General features: G+C 41.0%; 1 protein-coding gene across 2 annotated transcripts in view; it reads left to right on the top strand.

Annotated features, from left to right (window-relative positions):
• The window catches only part of man2a1 (mannosidase, alpha, class 2A, member 1), a 166989-nt gene that overhangs the window by 135577 nt on the left and 12807 nt on the right, over positions 1–18605 (top strand). For both annotated transcript variants that reach the window (XM_048594912.1, XM_020537284.2), the window contains 3 exons: positions 755–896; positions 12418–12551; positions 15130–15330. In XM_048594912.1, coding sequence (XP_048450869.1) covers positions 755–896; positions 12418–12551; positions 15130–15330 — 477 coding nt within the window. The remainder of the gene's footprint in view (positions 1–754; positions 897–12417; positions 12552–15129; positions 15331–18605) is intronic.

The raw sequence follows: 18605 nt of genomic DNA, 5'->3' as shown, positions 1-18605 counted from the left end.
AAGTTAAAGTAAATTGATGGCAATTGACAGCTCCAAGCTGGACACAGGTATAGGGAAGAGGAAATAATAGTTGTTACGTCAGAGTAATTTACACTTTCTGTCTCCCACACTTAATTTACTCATTGGAAATAATTTTAAAATTGCTCGGTTTAATTCCCACCCTGTACTGCTTTACAACTCGGCTTGTAGATGGGATTTGTGTCAAACCTCAATTGAACACTACAGCAGAAGAAATCACAAGGAAATTCAAAGCAACAGTATCCTTTATTGGTTTGGGAGAATAAGTAGACTGTCTTTCTGTAAAGGATACACGATTCTTGTTTCTAAAGAATCATCAGAACCTTATTTTTGCTTTCTGAGGAAGGTCACCGGACCCGAAATGTTAACTCTGATTTTTTTTTTCACAGATGCTCCCAGACCTGCTGAGTTTTTCCAGCAACTTCTGTTTTTGTTCCTGATTTACAGCATCAGCAGTTATTTTGGTTCTTATTTTTGCTTTAGCTGGAACAGGAACTGAATTTCCACTTTGAGAAAGTTGTAGCTTATGTAAATATTCAGTCCCTAAATTTCAGTTTTCACTTAAGCAAACACCCATTGTTATCACTGTTGCTATGACATCTACAAACTTTTGCCCTTGAACTTTTTGATCAAAAAAAATCTCCAGGCATTTATTTTCTAATAAATTATTCATTCAACATTTGAAGCGTATTTTAAAATGTACTTAAAGCTAACTAAGTTCAACTTATGATTCCAGATACAGCCAAGGCAAACTTTAAGCAAATTGCCTCTTCAAGCTAACTTTTATCCTCTGACGACAACAGCATATATTCAGGACAATGACGTTCGTTTGACCCTGCACTCAGCTCAGTCTTTGGGAGTCGCTAGTCTAAAGAGTGGTATGTTTACTTACATTTCTTTCCTCATCATACTAAAATGACTCACATCACATACTTGTACCCCTTTCCAACAGTCTACCTATCAGCTGTTAACTTCATATCTCTCTTCCCACACCTCACAGTATTTTCAGATTTTATGTCATCTGGAGTTTTTTAAAATTTATGCCCTGTTCATTTGGAAGGGAGAACAAAGAAAAGAACAGAATATTATTTAAATGGAGACAAATAACAGAAAGCTGCAACACAGTGGGACTTGGTTGGGGGGTGGGGTGTGGTCTACTTGTGCATGAAACACAAAGCCAGCAAACAGTGCAATAAGTAATCAGGAAGGCTGGTGGAATGTTGACCCTTATTTCAAGGAGGTTGGAGTATAAGAGTAGGGAATTCTTACTGCATCCGTACAAGGTGCTGGTGAGACCAAATCTGGAGTACTGTGAGCAGTTTTGGTCCCCTTATTTAACGAGAGATGGCTTTTCATTTGTGACGGTTCAGAGGTTAACTAGGATGATCTCTGGTAGGAGCAAAGGCTAAACAGGTTGGGACTGTACTCACTGGAATTTAGAGGAATGAGAGGTGATATACTTGAAACGTATAGGATTCTTAAGGGGCCTGACAGGGTGAATGCTGAGAATTTCATGTTTCAACCCATGGGAGGGTCTAGGACCAGAGGGCGAAGTCTCAGAATAAAGGGACACCAATTTAAAACTGATGTGAGGAGGAATTTCTTCTCTGAGGGTTGACAGTCTTTGGAACTCCTACCCACAGAGAACTGTGGGGGGCAGTGTCCTCCTGCTTATTTAAGACTGAAATAGATAGATTCTTGATCAAAAGTTGAATCAAACGTTACGAGGAAAACACAGGGAAGTGATATGGGGAATGTCTGATCAGTCATGATCCTACTCAACAGTGGAGCAGCTCAAGGGACTGATTGGCCTACTCCTGTTCCTATTTCTGGTGATCTGTACCCAAGTCTAGGTCACTAACATATATCAAGAAAATTATGTTTTAATGCCAACCCCTGGAGATCCTGAATATCTTCATTCGACCTGACTTAAAATGGACCATTACCCCTTTTTATCTCCAATCACTCAGCCAACTCTATATCCTTGTAGCTACTGTCCTTCCCATTCTATGATCTCTAATATTGCGGACAAGGTTGTTAAATGATATTTTTGACAGATGTTTTTTGGAAGTCCGTATATGTACATCAGCTCGATTAACCTCATCAACCTCCCCTGCTGTCTCATTAGAAAACTCAAGCAGATTAATTAAACAGGATTTTCCCTTAACAGATCTGTGCTGGTTTTCCTTCATTAGTGTAAATTTGTCTGAGTAACAGTCCATTTTATCTTATGGAGTATTTCTGAAAGTTTTCTTACGTATCTATGTTCAACTAATTGACCTGTGGTTGATGGAATTATTCTTGCAACTACTGACGAAGATTGTAATGTGGGTGAGTCAAATCCCATCCCTCTTCCACCTGTTTGTTCCCCCCACCCCCAGCAAAAATGGCTTCTGCCAGGTATGGGACAGGTCCTCTGGATCCAGGGTCTGTCCACCATTTTGAAAGTGCTCCAGAGACCCCATGAAAATCTAGAACCTTGTTTACCAGGCACGTGTGTGATGTAAGTAGGTGAGTTCAAGTGGGAATTAAGTTGATCAGATTGAAAGGGGAGGTGAATAGGAAACTAAGACTGGCAAGAAGAGGTAATGAGAATAGAATAGTCATCAACATAAAAGGGAATGCAAAAATCTACTAAGCATGTAAATAGCAAGTAAGATGAATCTCGTAAAATATTGGTATATTGGTGATAGTGGATGCAAGGGATAGTGTGAAAATTAAGGAGGAGGTGGTACTGGAAAGCCTGGCTATGCTTAGAGTAGTTACGCCACCTGTTCTTTGTGAAGAAGTAATAGGGAATGCAATGGATGTTGTCTGTATGGATTTTAAGACAGAATTTGACAACGTAGCTCATAAAAGCTGGTTATCGGAACCATGGCTTAGTGAGTGGAATAGCCAGTGAGCAATTGAATAGAATTTAAAAAGGAGAGAGTCATGGTAGATGATTCATTTTCTTTTTCTAGCTGATGTATGGTAGACACTGGTTCTTCCCAAGTCCGTATTAGGACTACTGCTGTTTTTGCTAAGATTAAATTACTTGGATGCTAATGGGTGTGCAAGAACAGAGGGACCTTGGAGTGCATATATATTGATCTTTGAAGGTGCTGGAACATACTGGGAGAATGGTTAGCAAAACATGTGAAATATTGGTCTTCATAAATAGATGAGTTGAGTACAAGATCAGGGAAGTTATCAGGATGTACTGGCACTGGAGGGGGTGCAAAGGAGGTTCACTCGGTTGATTCCGGAGTTGAGGGGGTTGGCTTATGAGGAGAGATTGAGTAGATTGGGATTATATTCATTGGAATTCAGAAGATTGAGGGGGGATCTTATGGAAACATATAAAATTATGAAGGGAATAGATAAGATAGAAGTAGAGAGGATGATTCCACTGGCAGGTGAAACTAGGACAAGAGGGCATAGCCTCAAGATTAGAGGGAGCAGATTTAGGACTGAATTGAGAAGGAATTTCTTCACCCAGAGGGTTGTTAATCTATGGAATTCCTTGCCCAGTGAAGTAGTTGACGCTACTTCAGTAAATGTTTTTTAAAAAAAAGGCAGATTTTTTTTGAACAATAAAGGAATTAAGGGATACGGTGAGAACGCAGGTAAGTGGATCTAAGTCCACGAAAGGATCAGCCATGATCTTATTGAATGGCGGAGCAGGCTCGAAGGGCCAGACGGCCTACTCTTGCTCCTAGTTCTTATGTTCTAAGTTATGATGAACCTAAATTAAACTCTGGTTAGGGCCCAAGTAGCACATTGTGCCCAGCTTTGGTTCCTACATTTTACAAAGGATGCAAAGGCCTTTGTGAGGTTTCACAGGATATCTACCAGAATGATTTTAGGGATGGGTATTTTTCTTACAGTATTAGATTGGAAATGCTAGGGGTGTTCTACTTGGAGCAAAGGAGATTGATTGGACATTTGATAGAGTTTTTCAAGATTACGACAAACTGAGATAAGGTGAAAATATTAACTATCGTTTGGATTTTTAAATAATTCATTCAGGGTATATGGGCTACACTGGCTGGGCCAGCACTTATTGTCCATGCTAATTGCCTTTGAGAAGATAGGGGTAAGTTGCCATTTAAAGTAGATACACCCGCAGTACAGCTGGGGACAGAAATCCATGATTTTGAGTTTGCAACATGGCAATATGTATCCAAGTCAGGATGGCATGTGGCTTGAAGGGAACTCATAGGTGGTGATGTTCCTATGTATCTGTTAACTGTGCACTTTTAGAAGAGAGTCGTTGTGAGTTTGGGAGAGATCTGTTGAGGTTGGTTGTTAAGTTATTCAAGGATGAGATAGACAGAGTTTTAATCAGTAAGAGAATCAAAGGTTATGTGGATAAAACAGGAAAGTGGAGCTAATCACAGACCATAGAGATCTACAGCACAGAAAAAATGGCCTTTCAGCACATCATGTCTGCATTGGTCAAAACAACAACTATATTCTAATTCCATTTATGAGCACTTGGCCAATGACCTTGTATGCCTTGACATCGGAAGTGCACATCTAAATGCTTAAATTTTATGAGGGCTTCTGCCCCTGCCATCCTTACAGGCACCGCTGGATGAAAAGGTTTTTCATCACATCCCCTCTAAACCTTCTGCTCCTTACCTTAAATCTGTACCCCCTGGGCATTGATCCCTCCATGAAGAGGAAACGTTCCTTCTTGTCAACCATATCTATGCCCTGCATAATTTTATACATCTCAATCATGCCTTGCCTCAGTCTCCTCTACTCTCAGAAAAGCAACAAAGTCTGTCCAATCTCCCTTCCCAACTGAAACTGTCCAGCCCAGGCAATCCTGGTAAATCTTCCTTGCACCTATCACATCCCTCCTATGATGTGGATTTCAGAATTTCAAACAGTGTGGTAGCTGTGACCTAACCAGGGCAACATGGTGGCACAGTGGTTAGCACTACTGCCTCACAGCACCAGGGACCTTGTTCGTTTCCACCCTCGGGCAACTGTCTGTGTGGAGTTTGCACATTTCCCCATGTCTGTGTGGGTTTCCTCCCACCGTCCAAAGATGTGCAGGCTAGGTGGATTGGACATGCTCAATTATCCGTAGTGTTCAGTGATGTGTTGATTAGGTAGGTTACAGGGGAATGGGCCTGGGTGGGATGCTATGACGGTTGGTGTGGACTTGTAGGGCCAAAGGGCCTGTTTCCACACTGTAGGGATTCTATGATCTATGATGTAACCAACATTTTATACAGTTCCAGCATAACTTCCCCGCTCTTAAATTATATACGTCTATTAATAAAGGCAAGTATATCATATGCCTTCTAAACCACTTTATCCACCTGTCCTGGTACCTTAAGGGGTCAGTGTAGATGCATATCATGGTCCCTGTGATCTTTGGTGCTTCCCAGAGTTCAACCGTTCATTTCTGAAGAAGGGTCTAGGCCCGAAACGTCAGCCTTCCTGCTCCTCTGATGCTGCTTGGCCAGCTGTGTTCATCCAGCTCTACACCTTGTTATCTCATGTATTCCTTTGCCTTGTTTGTCCTGCTTACTTCACATTTGTCTGGATTGAATTCTAATTACCGCTGCTCAGCCCATCTATCTCTTTTTGTAGTCTAAGGTTATCCTCATTATTTACCACCACAAGAATTTTTGTATTGTCTGCAAACTTACTGATCAACTCTCTGAGAATCAAATCCAATCATTTCCATAAACTACAAACAGCAAGGGTCCCAACACTGACCTCTGTGAGACCCCACTGGACACAGACTTCCAGTCAGAAAAACACCCCTCAACTATCACCTTATGCTAAGATAACAAGGTGTAGAGCTGGATGAACACAGCAGGCCAAGCAGCATCAGAGGAGCAGGAAAGCTGTTTTTTCGGGCCTAGACCCTTCTTCAGAAACGTTTCTGAACATTATCTCAGATTCTTCAGCATCTGCAGTTCCTACTGTCTCTCTATCACCCTATGCTTCCTGCCACTCAACCAATTGTGAATCTAATTAGCCAAATTTGGGTTGGATCCCGTGGGCTTTTACATTTGCTAACGGTCTTCCGTGCAGGATCTTATCAAAAGTCTTGCTGAAATCCATGAAGCCTACATCAAAAGCATTGATCTCATCTGCACACCTGGCCACCACTTTGAAAAGTTCAATCATTTGGTTAGACATGACCTGCCCTTACCAAAACCACGCTGCCAGTTCTTGATTAATCGCTGCCTCTCCAAATGCAAATTAATTCTGCCCCTCAAAATTGCTTCTATGTTTCTCCACCACTGAGGTTAGACTGACCAATAGTTTCCTGGTTTATCCCTTGCCTCCTTTTGAATAGCAGTACCACATTGGATGCCCTCCCGTCCTTTGGCATTTCTCCTGTGGCCAGTGAAAATGAAAATTGTTGCAAGCACCCCTGCTATTTCCGCTCTTGTCTTACTCAATAACCTAGGATACATCTGGACCTGGAGATTTATCAACTTTTAAGCCTGTCAAACCACTCAGAATCTCTTCTTTATCTGAGTTAATTTGTTTAGTTGCATCATGGACATTCTCCATGATTTCTACACCCATATCTTTAATCTCACTCGTGAACACCTAACCCAGAATATTCATTTAGAACCCTACACACATCCTCTGGCTATATGCACAAATTACCCTTGTGGTCCTTTATGCACCTTACTCTTTCTCTCATTATCCTTTTATCCTTAATGTACCTATAAAACAGTTTACGATTTTCCCTTATTTTACCCGCCAGTATCCTTTAGTGTTTCCTTTTAGCTCTCCTAATCACCCTTCTTATTTCCCTCCTGCACACGCTATACTTCTCTAGTCCTTCTGCTGTTTTAAGCCCTTGTATCTATCATAAACCGCCCTTTTTCTCTTAATCCAATGCTATATATCCCTTGATAGCCAGGATTTGTGGGATTTGATGGCTCCATCCTTTTTCTTTATTGGAACATGTTGGCCTTGTACTCGCTGTATTTCCTTCTTGAATGCATCCTACTGTTCTGAGACAGACCTTCTGCTCCCACTCTGGTCAAATCATATCTGATCTTATTAAAATCAGCCTTCTCTCAGTTGAGAACTTTGATTTCTTTTCCATAACAATCTTGAATCTAATGGATCATTGTCTGCAAAGCACTTCCCCCACTGATACTTGCCCAGCTTCGTTACTTAAAATTAAGTCCAGGACCACTCCGTCTTGTAGGGCCTTCTACGTACAGGCTTAAAGAAGCTCTCCTGGATGCATCGGGGAGGCGATGGCCTAGTGGTATTATTGCTGTACTGTTAGCCCAGATAACCTTCTGGGGACCCAGGTTCGAATCCTGCCATGACAGATGATGGAATTTGAATTCAATAAATATCTGGAATTAAGAGTGGAATGATGACTGTGAATCTATTGTAGATTGTTGGAAAAACTCATCTGGTTCATTAACGTCCTTTAGGGAATGAAACTGCCATCCTTACCTGGTCTGACCTACATGTGACTCCAGACCCACAGCATGGTTGACTCTTAACTGCCTTCTGGGCAATTAGGGATGTGCAATAAATGCTGCCTAGCCAGTGACGCCCTCATCCCGTGAAAGAATAAAGAAAAAAAATTAAGAATTCAGCTCCCTCGAAGCCTTTAACATAATAACTACCAAAGTTAATGTTGGAGAAGTTGAAATCCCCTACTATCACTAACCTACTACTTTTACACTTCCCTGAAATTTGCTCTTCTGTTTCTCTTGGACTCGTGGGTGACCTATAGTATGTCCCCAGCAATGTGATTGCTCTTTTTTGGTTTATTAGTTCTCCCTATATGGTTTTGTTGAAGGGGTCTTCTAAAATGTCATGCCTTCTTACTGATATAATTGATTCCCTGATCAAAATTGCAACAGCTCCCTCTCTTTTACCTCCTTCCCTATCTCACTTGAAGACCCTGTATCCAGGAACATTGAGCTGCCAATCCTGCCCCTCTCTCAACCACGACATCATAGCCCCATGTTCTAATTTGTGCCCTCAATTCATCTGCCTTGTTTGTCAGATTCCTTGCATTAATATAAATATTTGACTTTGCCAAACTTCCTTGTGCCTTAACTGGTCTATAGTGTCTGTGCCTTCCTGACCCACTTGCTTTTACTTCTAGTTTTGGCAATTCATCTTCCCATGCTGAATGTTCTGTCTGGATCCCACCTGGCTGCCAAGTTAGTTTACACCCTCCACAACAGCACTAGCAAATCTCCACATAAGGATGCTGGTCCTATTCTAGTTCAGGTGCAACCCATCTGCCTCGTACAGGTCCAACCATCCTCCAAAATAGTTCCAGTGTCCCAGAAATCTAAAGTCCTCCCTCCTGCAGCATCTCTCCAGCCATTTGGCTGCCACTGCTTTCCCCTGCAAAATCATATCCTTAACAGGATACAAAAACAGTCAATCTGTTAGAAAGCGGGATGGCCAAAGGATACTCCAGCACTACTTGCCTTCTACTGTGCCTGGTGGTTGCTCTTGTTTTTTCTGTCTGTTCAATCTGCACCTGCGGAATGAACTTGCTATCCATGATTTGCTCAGCAACACTGATGCTCCGCAGTGAATTTGTCAGATCATCAGAATTCATAAGGATTATCAGATCACCATGATCTCATCAAATAGCAGAGTGGATTCGATGGACTGAGTAGCCTACTTCTCCTAGATCTTATGATCTCCATCAGGTCATGGCAGTGGCAGGGAAACATGGCCTTGTTTGCAACAGTAAATATGTCAGATTAATATATCATGAGCCAAATTAATTTGTTTGGGTCAATCTACCCATCAATTGATATTGTACCTAATCCTGCCAAAATAGATGATGTACGGAAAATGCCTACATCACAAAACAATTTCATCTTTTTATATCCATATATTCTGAATTTTATGACCAATGTCTCTCCTCTTTGAGCTCTTCACACACCATATACATGACAGGAAGATCGCCAACATATTTTTCAGTGTCTCAAAAACGCTTTATCATGCAGCAAGTATGTACTTTAATATAATGATCCCCACAAGCTTACCACATTGAAATTAGATGCAAGCATATTGTATTTGATCCCAAGGGCTTCAGGCAGGCTCAGTACAGCAACACTAAAAGGAAAACTCTTGCTTTAGTTTTTGGAACACAACTATTTTACACGTATCTGTTCAACAAGCTTGTGAATATACAGTGGTACAATTTAGAAACACATAACCAAATAGACTCCAGAATGATCATTTCCAGTACTTTTAGCTGACTTTCAAATCCCGTTAAGAACAACAATATTCCTTTAGATCAACAAGTGGGTATTATTGAATCCATGTATGAGCAAATGAACAAGGAGGAGTAGAAGGCCATTTAGCCCTTCAAGCCTGCTCAGTCATTTAATAAACTCATGGCTGAACTGTTTGTTGAATTGGCATGTGAAGAAAGACTAGATCCGTTAGGGTTATGTTGACTGGAATTTAGAAGAACGAGAGGGGAATCTCCTAGGAGCTCAAAACATTCTAAGAGGACTAGACAGGGGAAATGCAAGAAGGATTTTCCCAGTAACTGGGGAGTGCAAAAACAGGGGTCACATCTAAGGATATGGGTAAGCCATTTAGAACTGAGATAAGGAGAAATTTCTTCACTCAGAGAGAGAAGAACCTATAGAATTCTCTGTCAAAGAAAGCAGTTGAGGCCAATATGTTGAAAGTTTTCAAGAGGTTGTTAGATATAGTTCTTGGGGCTGAAGGGATCAAAGGGCATGGTGAGAAAGCGGGAGCAAGGTAATGAATTGGATGATCAGCCGTGATCCTATTAAATGGTAGAGCAGTCTCCAAGAGCCGAATGGCATACTTCTGTGTGCATGTACACCGATCCCTTAATGTAGTAGAACAGGTAGTTTAAGTGTTTAGGAACGCATATTAGCTGAGGTTTAGAGTTAAAGAGCAGGGAGGTTCAGTTGGAACTGGATAAAACTTTGGTTAGGCCACAGCTAAAGTAGTGTGTGAAATTTTAAATCCACATTATAGGAGGAATGTGATATGTGGAGAGGCTTTGGAGGAAATTTATTATGATGTTGCCTGGGCTGGAGAATTTTTGTTATAACAGAAGTTAGATAGACTGGAGTTATTTTCCTTGGAGCAGAGGAGACTGAGGAAGGCGGAGACATGATTAAGATGTGTAAAATTATGAGGGGTGTAGACTGGATAGACAGGAGTGAACATTTCCCTGTGGTGGAGGGGTCAGTATCTAGGGGGCATAGATTTAAGGTAAGGGGCAGGATGTTCAGAGGGGATGAGAGGAAAATGTTTTTCACTCAGAAGGTGGTGAGAATCTGGAAATGAATGCCTGTAAGGGTGGTAGAGGAATAAACCCTCAAAATGTAAGAAGTATTTAGTTGCGCATTTGCGATGCCAAGGAGTACAAGGCTATTGTGGATTAGAATAGTTAGGTGGTGGTTTTTGACTGGCACAAACTCGATGGGCTGAAGGGCCTTTTTCTGTGCTGCATGAGACCCGTCATGTTGGCCAAGACATTCTCTTACTACATTGAGAATGTATCTATATGCATCATTGTATGTGTCTATTGGAATGGGGTTCCTATTCTTTAAAGGAAGAGGCAGATGTTGCATCATTGCACAGATCCCAGACCAGACAGGCATCATACCTTTAAGACAGATGACATGATATGTAATGTTGCAGTATAAAGCTACCCCTCCTCACCTTCATTGTCAGGAGTAACAGTAGGAGCAGCACTAAAGGTAGTAATCATAAGAACCTGATTGCAAGTACTTTATTTTTCCTATGTGCAGTCAGTAAACACAACCCAGTAAATTGAAATTTATGTTTAGTTATTTATATTTATTACAGCAGTGCAAGTAGTTGGTGTTGTTAATAACCTTCAAGAAATCTGTATCAATAAGAACTGAGTCTTTGTGGTTAATAAGGACTAATATGTAAGGAATACTCGGACCATATCATACTGCCAATGACGTTTTACCCAGAAACCACATCATTTGCCTAGCAACAGTGGTTCTGTGGCACACAGAGACAGAATCAGTGTAATTGCGCACGCCAGAAAGTAGAGTATATTAAACTCTCTCGCAAGAAATCCTACAAGACTGCTGGGAATTGAATTTAGGGAACTAATGTGTTTACTCTGAAGTGAATGTTATTATGAGTTTAGTTTGCAGTTCATTTTTGACGTGTTGGAGAAATAGCCATTGAAGGAGCACCGAGTGAACACACTGAAATTCACTGGAAGGAAACCAGCTGCAACTATGTCAGCTTTAGTAAGAAGCCTTGATGTGGAGACTGTGGTAAATCTTCACTGGGGTTTTAATGTTTGTGAGGATATTGCTATGATATAAGGAACACTGAGAGTTTGAATCTTATTTTTTCTGTTGTTTGTAATGAAGTCTTTTCAACCCTTTTGTCCACAGTAATATAATCCATGATTTTGTTATTGAATAATGAATTGCTCTTTGTGTTAATGTATAGTGGCAGACTCTTGTGAATGCAGTAACTGGCTTCCACAGCTTTATAAAAAGGAAATAACATTAGAGTTTAGGTTTCACTCTGGGATCCGACATGTTACAACATTAACATCAATTGGGATGATAGCCTATGGAGGCAGTTGCATTCTTTCACTTCTATAAGGTATTTGCTGCACAATGGGTGTGAAAGTTGGCAGGGCTTGGGTGAACTGCTCCAGTGCAAGAAACGGACAATTGTTAAGTATTTTTTTATTAAAAAAACTGAATGATAGGGCCAAAGCAGAACAGATGTGTGTAAACATTTCCACAAATATTTCTTCTCATGTCCTGAAAGACTCCTCTACCAACTTCTGAACATGGATCTGATACTGACTTAGGAATTCAATATTTCATGGATACAAATGGAAGGAAGGCCATTTTACACTCATTTAGATGAAGTTTCAAACCACTCCTTGATTCCCAGGCACCATCAATTAGAATTAATGGAAACTTGCCCACTGGCCTCTGGTCCAGGCCTATTGATTGCAACTTTACCCAACAGAACTATCTAGTATGATATGTTTGTCTGTTCAACATACCATTTTTGTGGATGGAGAGGAATAGAGTGCAGATTGAGGTTGACTCAACATGCTTTCATTCAGACACATGATCAGTAGAACAAGTGTAAATATTGTGAATGTACAGTGCCATCTGTGTTGTAGCTATTATTTAAATAATCCACTTGGAAAAGTTTGCGGAGTTAATAATTAAAGAATTCAGTACATACACTTCAGTAAATTCCATCTTTTATGCCAACTTTCACATTTTGTTCAACATGATTTGAGCATAATAATTAGTATGTATTGGCCCCTTGATGTCCAAAGGGTTATTAAATACATTTGTTTTATTAGAATCCATGAAAAGATTAAAATTAGTGGTAAGTTAAATCATGCAATTTACTTAACAGGCCAGCTGGAAGTTATATTGGATCGCAGACTGATGCAAGACGATAACCGTGGACTTGGCCAAGGTCTCAAGGACAATAAAGTTACAGCCAATTTGTTCAGAGTTTTGTTGGAGAAACGAATTGGAGTAGATGTGGTAAGACTAATTATGCAATGCCAGTATTTATTTTCTAAGTAAGACAAACTAAGAACTAAGTATTATTGGAAACATCTTTTTTTAATTTAAAGCCAATTAGAAATAATAGAATCAAATACATATATTTAAATCATTAAATTTCATGATTTTTATGGTTGTACATCTTATAATGATGGGTAAATTACTGCAGGGATTGAAGGAGAAACCATTTCAGAACTAGCCAACATAGAAATTGAGTTGGAAAAGAATGGTGTGGTTGTACATGTTGAAAGTTACATGGACCACCTGGAAGAGAATAAGTGATCATGCAATCTTTTCACCTCACAGAAAATGTTATCCATCATTTTGGTTCATAGCTCTTTAATACTGAGGGGGAGTCAGAAGTTTGATTGAAAGAATTCAGAGAGTAAATTGTAAGAGGGGTGGGCACCAATCTGACTTCCATCTATTTTTAGGTCTCAGAGAGCTGGCATTTATTGTCCAGTTCCCAATTTGTCCTTGAAATGATGGTAGTGAGCCACTTTTCTCAATCCCTGTAACCCACGTGCTTCAGGAAATGATAAGGAGGGCATAACAGAACAATAATATAGTCCCAAATTGGAATTGTGTAAACCGTGGAGGGTTGCTTGCAGTTGGCCATATTGCATTACATCTTGTCCTCTGTTGAACTTAAGAAAGGGAAGAAATCAGCACAGTTTTAAAATAAAGGGTCTCTAATTTCAGGTGAAGATGCGGAGGGGAATTATTTTCTGTCAGAAGTTTGAGAGTGTCTGGAACTCTCTTCCTCAGAGAATGGTGGAGGCGAAGTCATTGAATACTTTCAAGGCAGATATGGATATATTCATGGCTAATAAGAGAATCAGTGGTTATCAAGATTAGATAGGCATATGGAATTGAGACCACAATCAGATCAGAATGATATATGGAAGTGATCTGAGATCGTTCCATGTGATCAACCTGATGGAGTAGCAAGGTCACACGAGGTGTCAAGGTGAATGAGGTGGCAATGAATATGCGTTAGAGAGTTTAGACAAAGATTAAAGCAAGATAGAAGGGCTTTGAACTGAAGAGAGAAAGCCCAATGAATTGTGATGGAGATTGTTTATCCTCAGTGATTTCAATCACTTGGTGCAAAGGCTGAAGAAGGAAAGGAGTGAAGATATTTTGTTGAAATATTATTATGGTATTCGGGTATTTATGGCAGAAAATGAAGATTTTAAATATGAGGTGAGAGGAATGGAACATAGTGAAAAGTGTAAACAAGAAGAAAGTTCCAGAAGAAATAGGGACAGGCCAAGCTATAATTTGGTAATGAGTGCAGCATTGCCACTGTAATAGACTGGGAGACATGAGTTGAAGAATGTATAGCCAGGTGGGAATGCTTCTTTTAGGGGAAGTTGTCGTTACTCCTTAGGCAGATTTCCATCAAGATCGTGCGCTTTATCCACGTGTGAAAGATGTACATTTTTTAGTATCTTCAATTCAATTTGTTGAAGCAATCTTTACATATAGTTAAAGCCTTGTGCTTAATGTGCCTACGCTACATTTAGATGAAAATATGAATTAGTAAAATTGAGTCAATCAATTTCATTCCTTTCATCAATCTCATTTCCTCTTATTAAGTTTGAAATAATAAGGTTATATTTTGAAAAATCATTTAAGATGCTGTTTGACTGTATTTCCACTTCTTTGATTTAATTTTTAAAAAATGTCCTTTTCTCCTTTTTGTATTGACTTTATATTTAGTTACCTATTTTGCAATTAACACAATAAATCATCTTCTTTAAATCTCACCAAACAATAATGCTACAAACAAGAAAGTGTAAACCAAACTAAGTAACAGAAGAGCTCAGGAATCTTAATTTACTTGAATATATATAATACTGCATAATGTTGTGGGTTTCTGCTATGCTAAAGCTTCCCTTTTGATCGTAGCTACAATTTATTTGCACTTGAATTTCTGAAAGGGTCTCCTGATTCGCTTGAGTACCTTTGCAGCAGATACATGGAACCCCTTGAAAAATGGTATAAGCAGCTTTTTAGATATTTGCACAGTTTCTCTTCTTTTCAATTCATTCATGGGATGTGGGCATCGCTGGATAGACCAGTGTTTTTTGCCCATCCCTCATTTTCCCTCAGTGGCTGGCCAGGGCATGTCAGAGAGCAGTTAAGAGTCAGCCACATTACTGTAGGTCTGGAATCACATGCAGGCCAGATCAGGTACGGATGGCAAATTTCCTTCCCTAAAGGGAAATTGTGAACCAGTTAAGTTTTTAAGACAGTTTCTCTAAGATAAAGGCCAGCTTTTAATTGTAGATTTCGATTAAAGCTGCCATGATGTAATTCAAATCCATGTCCCCAGAACATTAGCCTAGGAATCTAGATTACTTGACCAGTGACATGAACACAATACCCCTGCCTCCCCTAGTGTTTGCTGATCTATAGCCTGAGAATTTCGAATTCCAAGTAAATATTCCATGCACATATGTAAATACAGTGATGTTCCTTTTATTTTGCTTGTTGAGATTGTGGCTCGAATATGGTGTTCATTTTTTCATACGATGCATTTTTTTTTAAGCATGATGAAAGTAATAAGGCAGTGAATTATCGTTCCTTGTTGAGCCACAAAATATGTTCCTACCTGAATCATCCAATATTTCCAATGGTTGTGAACCTGAATGTTGATGAAGTTCCTCCACTACTGAACCTATACAGTCCTCTTATGTCATCCATGCCATGTGATATGCATATACTTAACCTGAGAACTATAGAAGGAAAGGTAAGGCTGATGTTTTTAATATACTTCAAAGCACTGATAATATTTGAATGATGAATTTTTTTTTGGTATCCAGAGTGCATCCATAGAAAACTCATTTACAAGCACCTGCAACAACAATACCTGTGCTACATAGCATATTTATGAGAGGAAAATATGAAACAATTGCTTGATGATAAAGACTTTATTATTGCTGAAAAGAATAATAAACTGAATCCTGAGAAATTTGTTCAAGTCAGAGAAGTAACACTTTCATACGGGATGATAATATTATTGAACTGAGTCAAAGCACGAATATTGCTAAAACGTTGCCAAAGCTTTTGATTTTGCTGTCATCAGGACAAATAGAAAAATACAAATTTCAAATGATATTGTTTGGCAAGTCAACTTTAAACATTGCCTTGGAGAAAGCAGTGGGGAATTATGGGTTCCCCAAACTTTTGGGAAGTTCAGAAAATGTGCAAGGCTTGAGCATATTTTCATAACTACGAGGGGATGACCTGCCAGGGGAAAGCCATAGCGGCCAGGTATCTAGCTCTGAGCATGTCTCTGTGGCTCAGAAGGGAATGGGGGAGAATAGGAGAGTGATAGTGATAGGAGATTCAATGGTTAGGGGAATAGACAGGAGATTCTGTGGCCCCGAGCGAGACTCCCGGATGGTATGCTGCCTCCCGGATGCCAGGGTCAGGGATGTCTCGGATCGAGTCTACAGGATTCTTAAGGGGGAGGGTGAGCAGCCAGAAGTCGTGGTACACATTGGTACCAGTGACATAACTAGGAAAAGGCATGAGGTCCTTAAAAGTGAATATAGGGAGTTAGGTTGGAAGCTCAAAGGCAGGACGAGCAGAGTAGTAATCTCAGGATTACTACTGGTGCCATGGGCTAGTGAGGCTAGTAATAGAGAGCAAAGTGCAGCTGAACACGTGGCTACAGAGCTGGTGTAGGAGGGAGGGCTTCAGATATGTGGATCATTGGGATGCCTTCTGGGGAAGATGGGACCTGTACAAGAAGGACAGGTTGAACCTGAACTGGAGGGGCGCCAATATCCTGGGTGGGAGGTTTGCTAGAGCTCTTCGGGAGGGTTTAAACTAGTTTGGCAGGGGGATGGGAACCGAAGATACGGATCAGAGGATGGGGTAGCTGGTATACAGGCAGATAGAGCATGCAGAGAGTCTGTGAGGAAGGATAGACGATTGATAGGGCAAAGTTGCAGTCAGTGCGACGGGTTGAAGTGTGTCTGTTTTAACGCAAGAAGTGTCAGGAATAAGAGTGACGAACTTAGAGCATGGATCAGTACTTGGATGTACTATGATGTTGTGGCCATTATGGAGACATGGATAACACAGGGGCAGGAATGGTTGTTGGATGTTCCGGGGTTTAGATGTTTCAAAAGAAATATGGAGGCAGGTAAAAGAGGTGGGGGAGTGGCATTGTTAACCAGGGATGGTATTATAGCTGCAGAAACGGAGGTTGTCGAGGAAGGTTTGTCTACTGAGTCAGTATGCATGGAAGTAAGAAACAGGAAAGGAGCAGTCACTTTATTGGGAGTTTTCTATAGACCACCCCAATAGCAACAACTGAGGAACAGATTGGGAGGCAGATTTTGGGAAGGTGCAGAGTAACAGGGCTGTTGTCATGGATGACTTCAACTTTCCTAATATTGACAGGAACCTCCTAAGTGCAAACAGTTTGGATGGAGCAGATTTTGTCAGGTGTGTCCAGGAAGGATTTCTGACTCAATATGTAGATAGGCCGACTAGATGGGAGGCCATATTGGATTTGGTGCTTGGCAATGATCCAGGCCAGGTGTCCGATCTCTCGGTGGGAGAGCATTTCAATGATAGTGATCACAACTCCCTGACCTTTATGGTAGTCACGGAGAGGGGTAGGAGCAGACAGTATGGGAAAGTATTTAATTGGGGGAGGGGGAATTACAATGCTATTAGGCAAGAACTACGGAGCGTAAATTGGGAATGGATGTTCTCAGGAAAATGCACGACAGAAATGTGGAGGTTGTTTAGGGAGCACTTGCTACGAGTGCTGGATAGGTTTGTCCCACTGAGGCAAGGAAGGGATGGTAAGGTGAAGGAACCTTGGATGACAAGACATGTGGAACATCTAGTCAAGAGAAAGAAGGAAGCTTACTTAAGGGATGGTGCAGGAGGGACGGATTCAGATACCTGGATAATTGGGGCTCATTCTGGGGTAGGTGGGACCTCTACAAACGGGATGGTCTACACCTGAACCAGAGGGGTACCAATATCCTGGGGGGGAAATTTGCTAATGCTCTTCGGGAGGGTTTAAACTAATTCAACAGGGGGGTGGGAACCTGAATTGTAGCTTCAGTGTACAGGAGGTTGAGAGTAGTGAGGTCATAAACAAGGTTTCAAGGTTGCAGGAGTGTACCGGCAGGCAGGAAGGTGGTTTGAAGTGTGTCTACTTCAATGCCAGGAGCATCCGGAATAAGGTGGGTGAACTTGCAGCATGGTTTGGTACCTGGGACTTCGATGTTGTGGCCATTTCGGAGACATGGATAGAGCAGGGACAGGAATGGTTGTTGCAGGTTCCGGGGTTTAGATGTTTCAGTAAGATCAGGGAAGGTGGTAAAAGAGGGGGAGGTGTGGCATTGTTAGTCAAGGACAGTATTACGGTGGCAGAAAGGACGTTTGATGACAACTCGTCTACTGAGGTAGTATGGGCTGAGGTTAGAACCAGGAAAGGAGAGGTCACCCTGTTGGGAGTTTTCTATAGGCCTCCGAAAAGTTCCAGAGATGTAGGGGAAAAGATTGCAAAGATGATTCTGGATAGGAGCAAAAGTAACAGGGTAGTTGTTATGGGGGACTTTAACTTTCCAAATATTGACTGGAAACACTATAGTTCGAGTACTTCAGATGGGTCAGTTTTTGTCCAATGTGTGCAGGAGGGTTTCCTGACACAGTATGTAGATAGGCCAACAAGAGGCGAGGCCACATTGGATTTGGTACTGGGTAATGAACCAGGCCAGGTGTTAGATTTGGAGGTAGGAGAGCACTTTGGTGATAGTGACCACAATTCGGTTACGTTTACTTTAGCGATGGAAAGGGATCGGTATATAAAGCAGGGCAAGAGTTATAGCTGGGGGAAAGGCAACTATGAGGCGATGAGGCAAGATTTAGGATGCATAGGATGGAGAAGGAAACTGCAGGGGCTGGGCACAATTGAAATGTGGAGCTTGTTTAAGGAACAGCTACTGCGTGTCCTTGAGAAGTATGTACCTGTCAGGCAGGGAGGAAGTGGTC

This window comes from Rhincodon typus, chromosome 3 (genome assembly GCF_021869965.1).
Source record: "Rhincodon typus isolate 14 chromosome 3, sRhiTyp1.1, whole genome shotgun sequence".
NCBI lineage: Eukaryota > Metazoa > Chordata > Chondrichthyes > Orectolobiformes > Rhincodontidae > Rhincodon > Rhincodon typus.
This window is presented reverse-complemented; position numbering and strand designations above follow the sequence as displayed.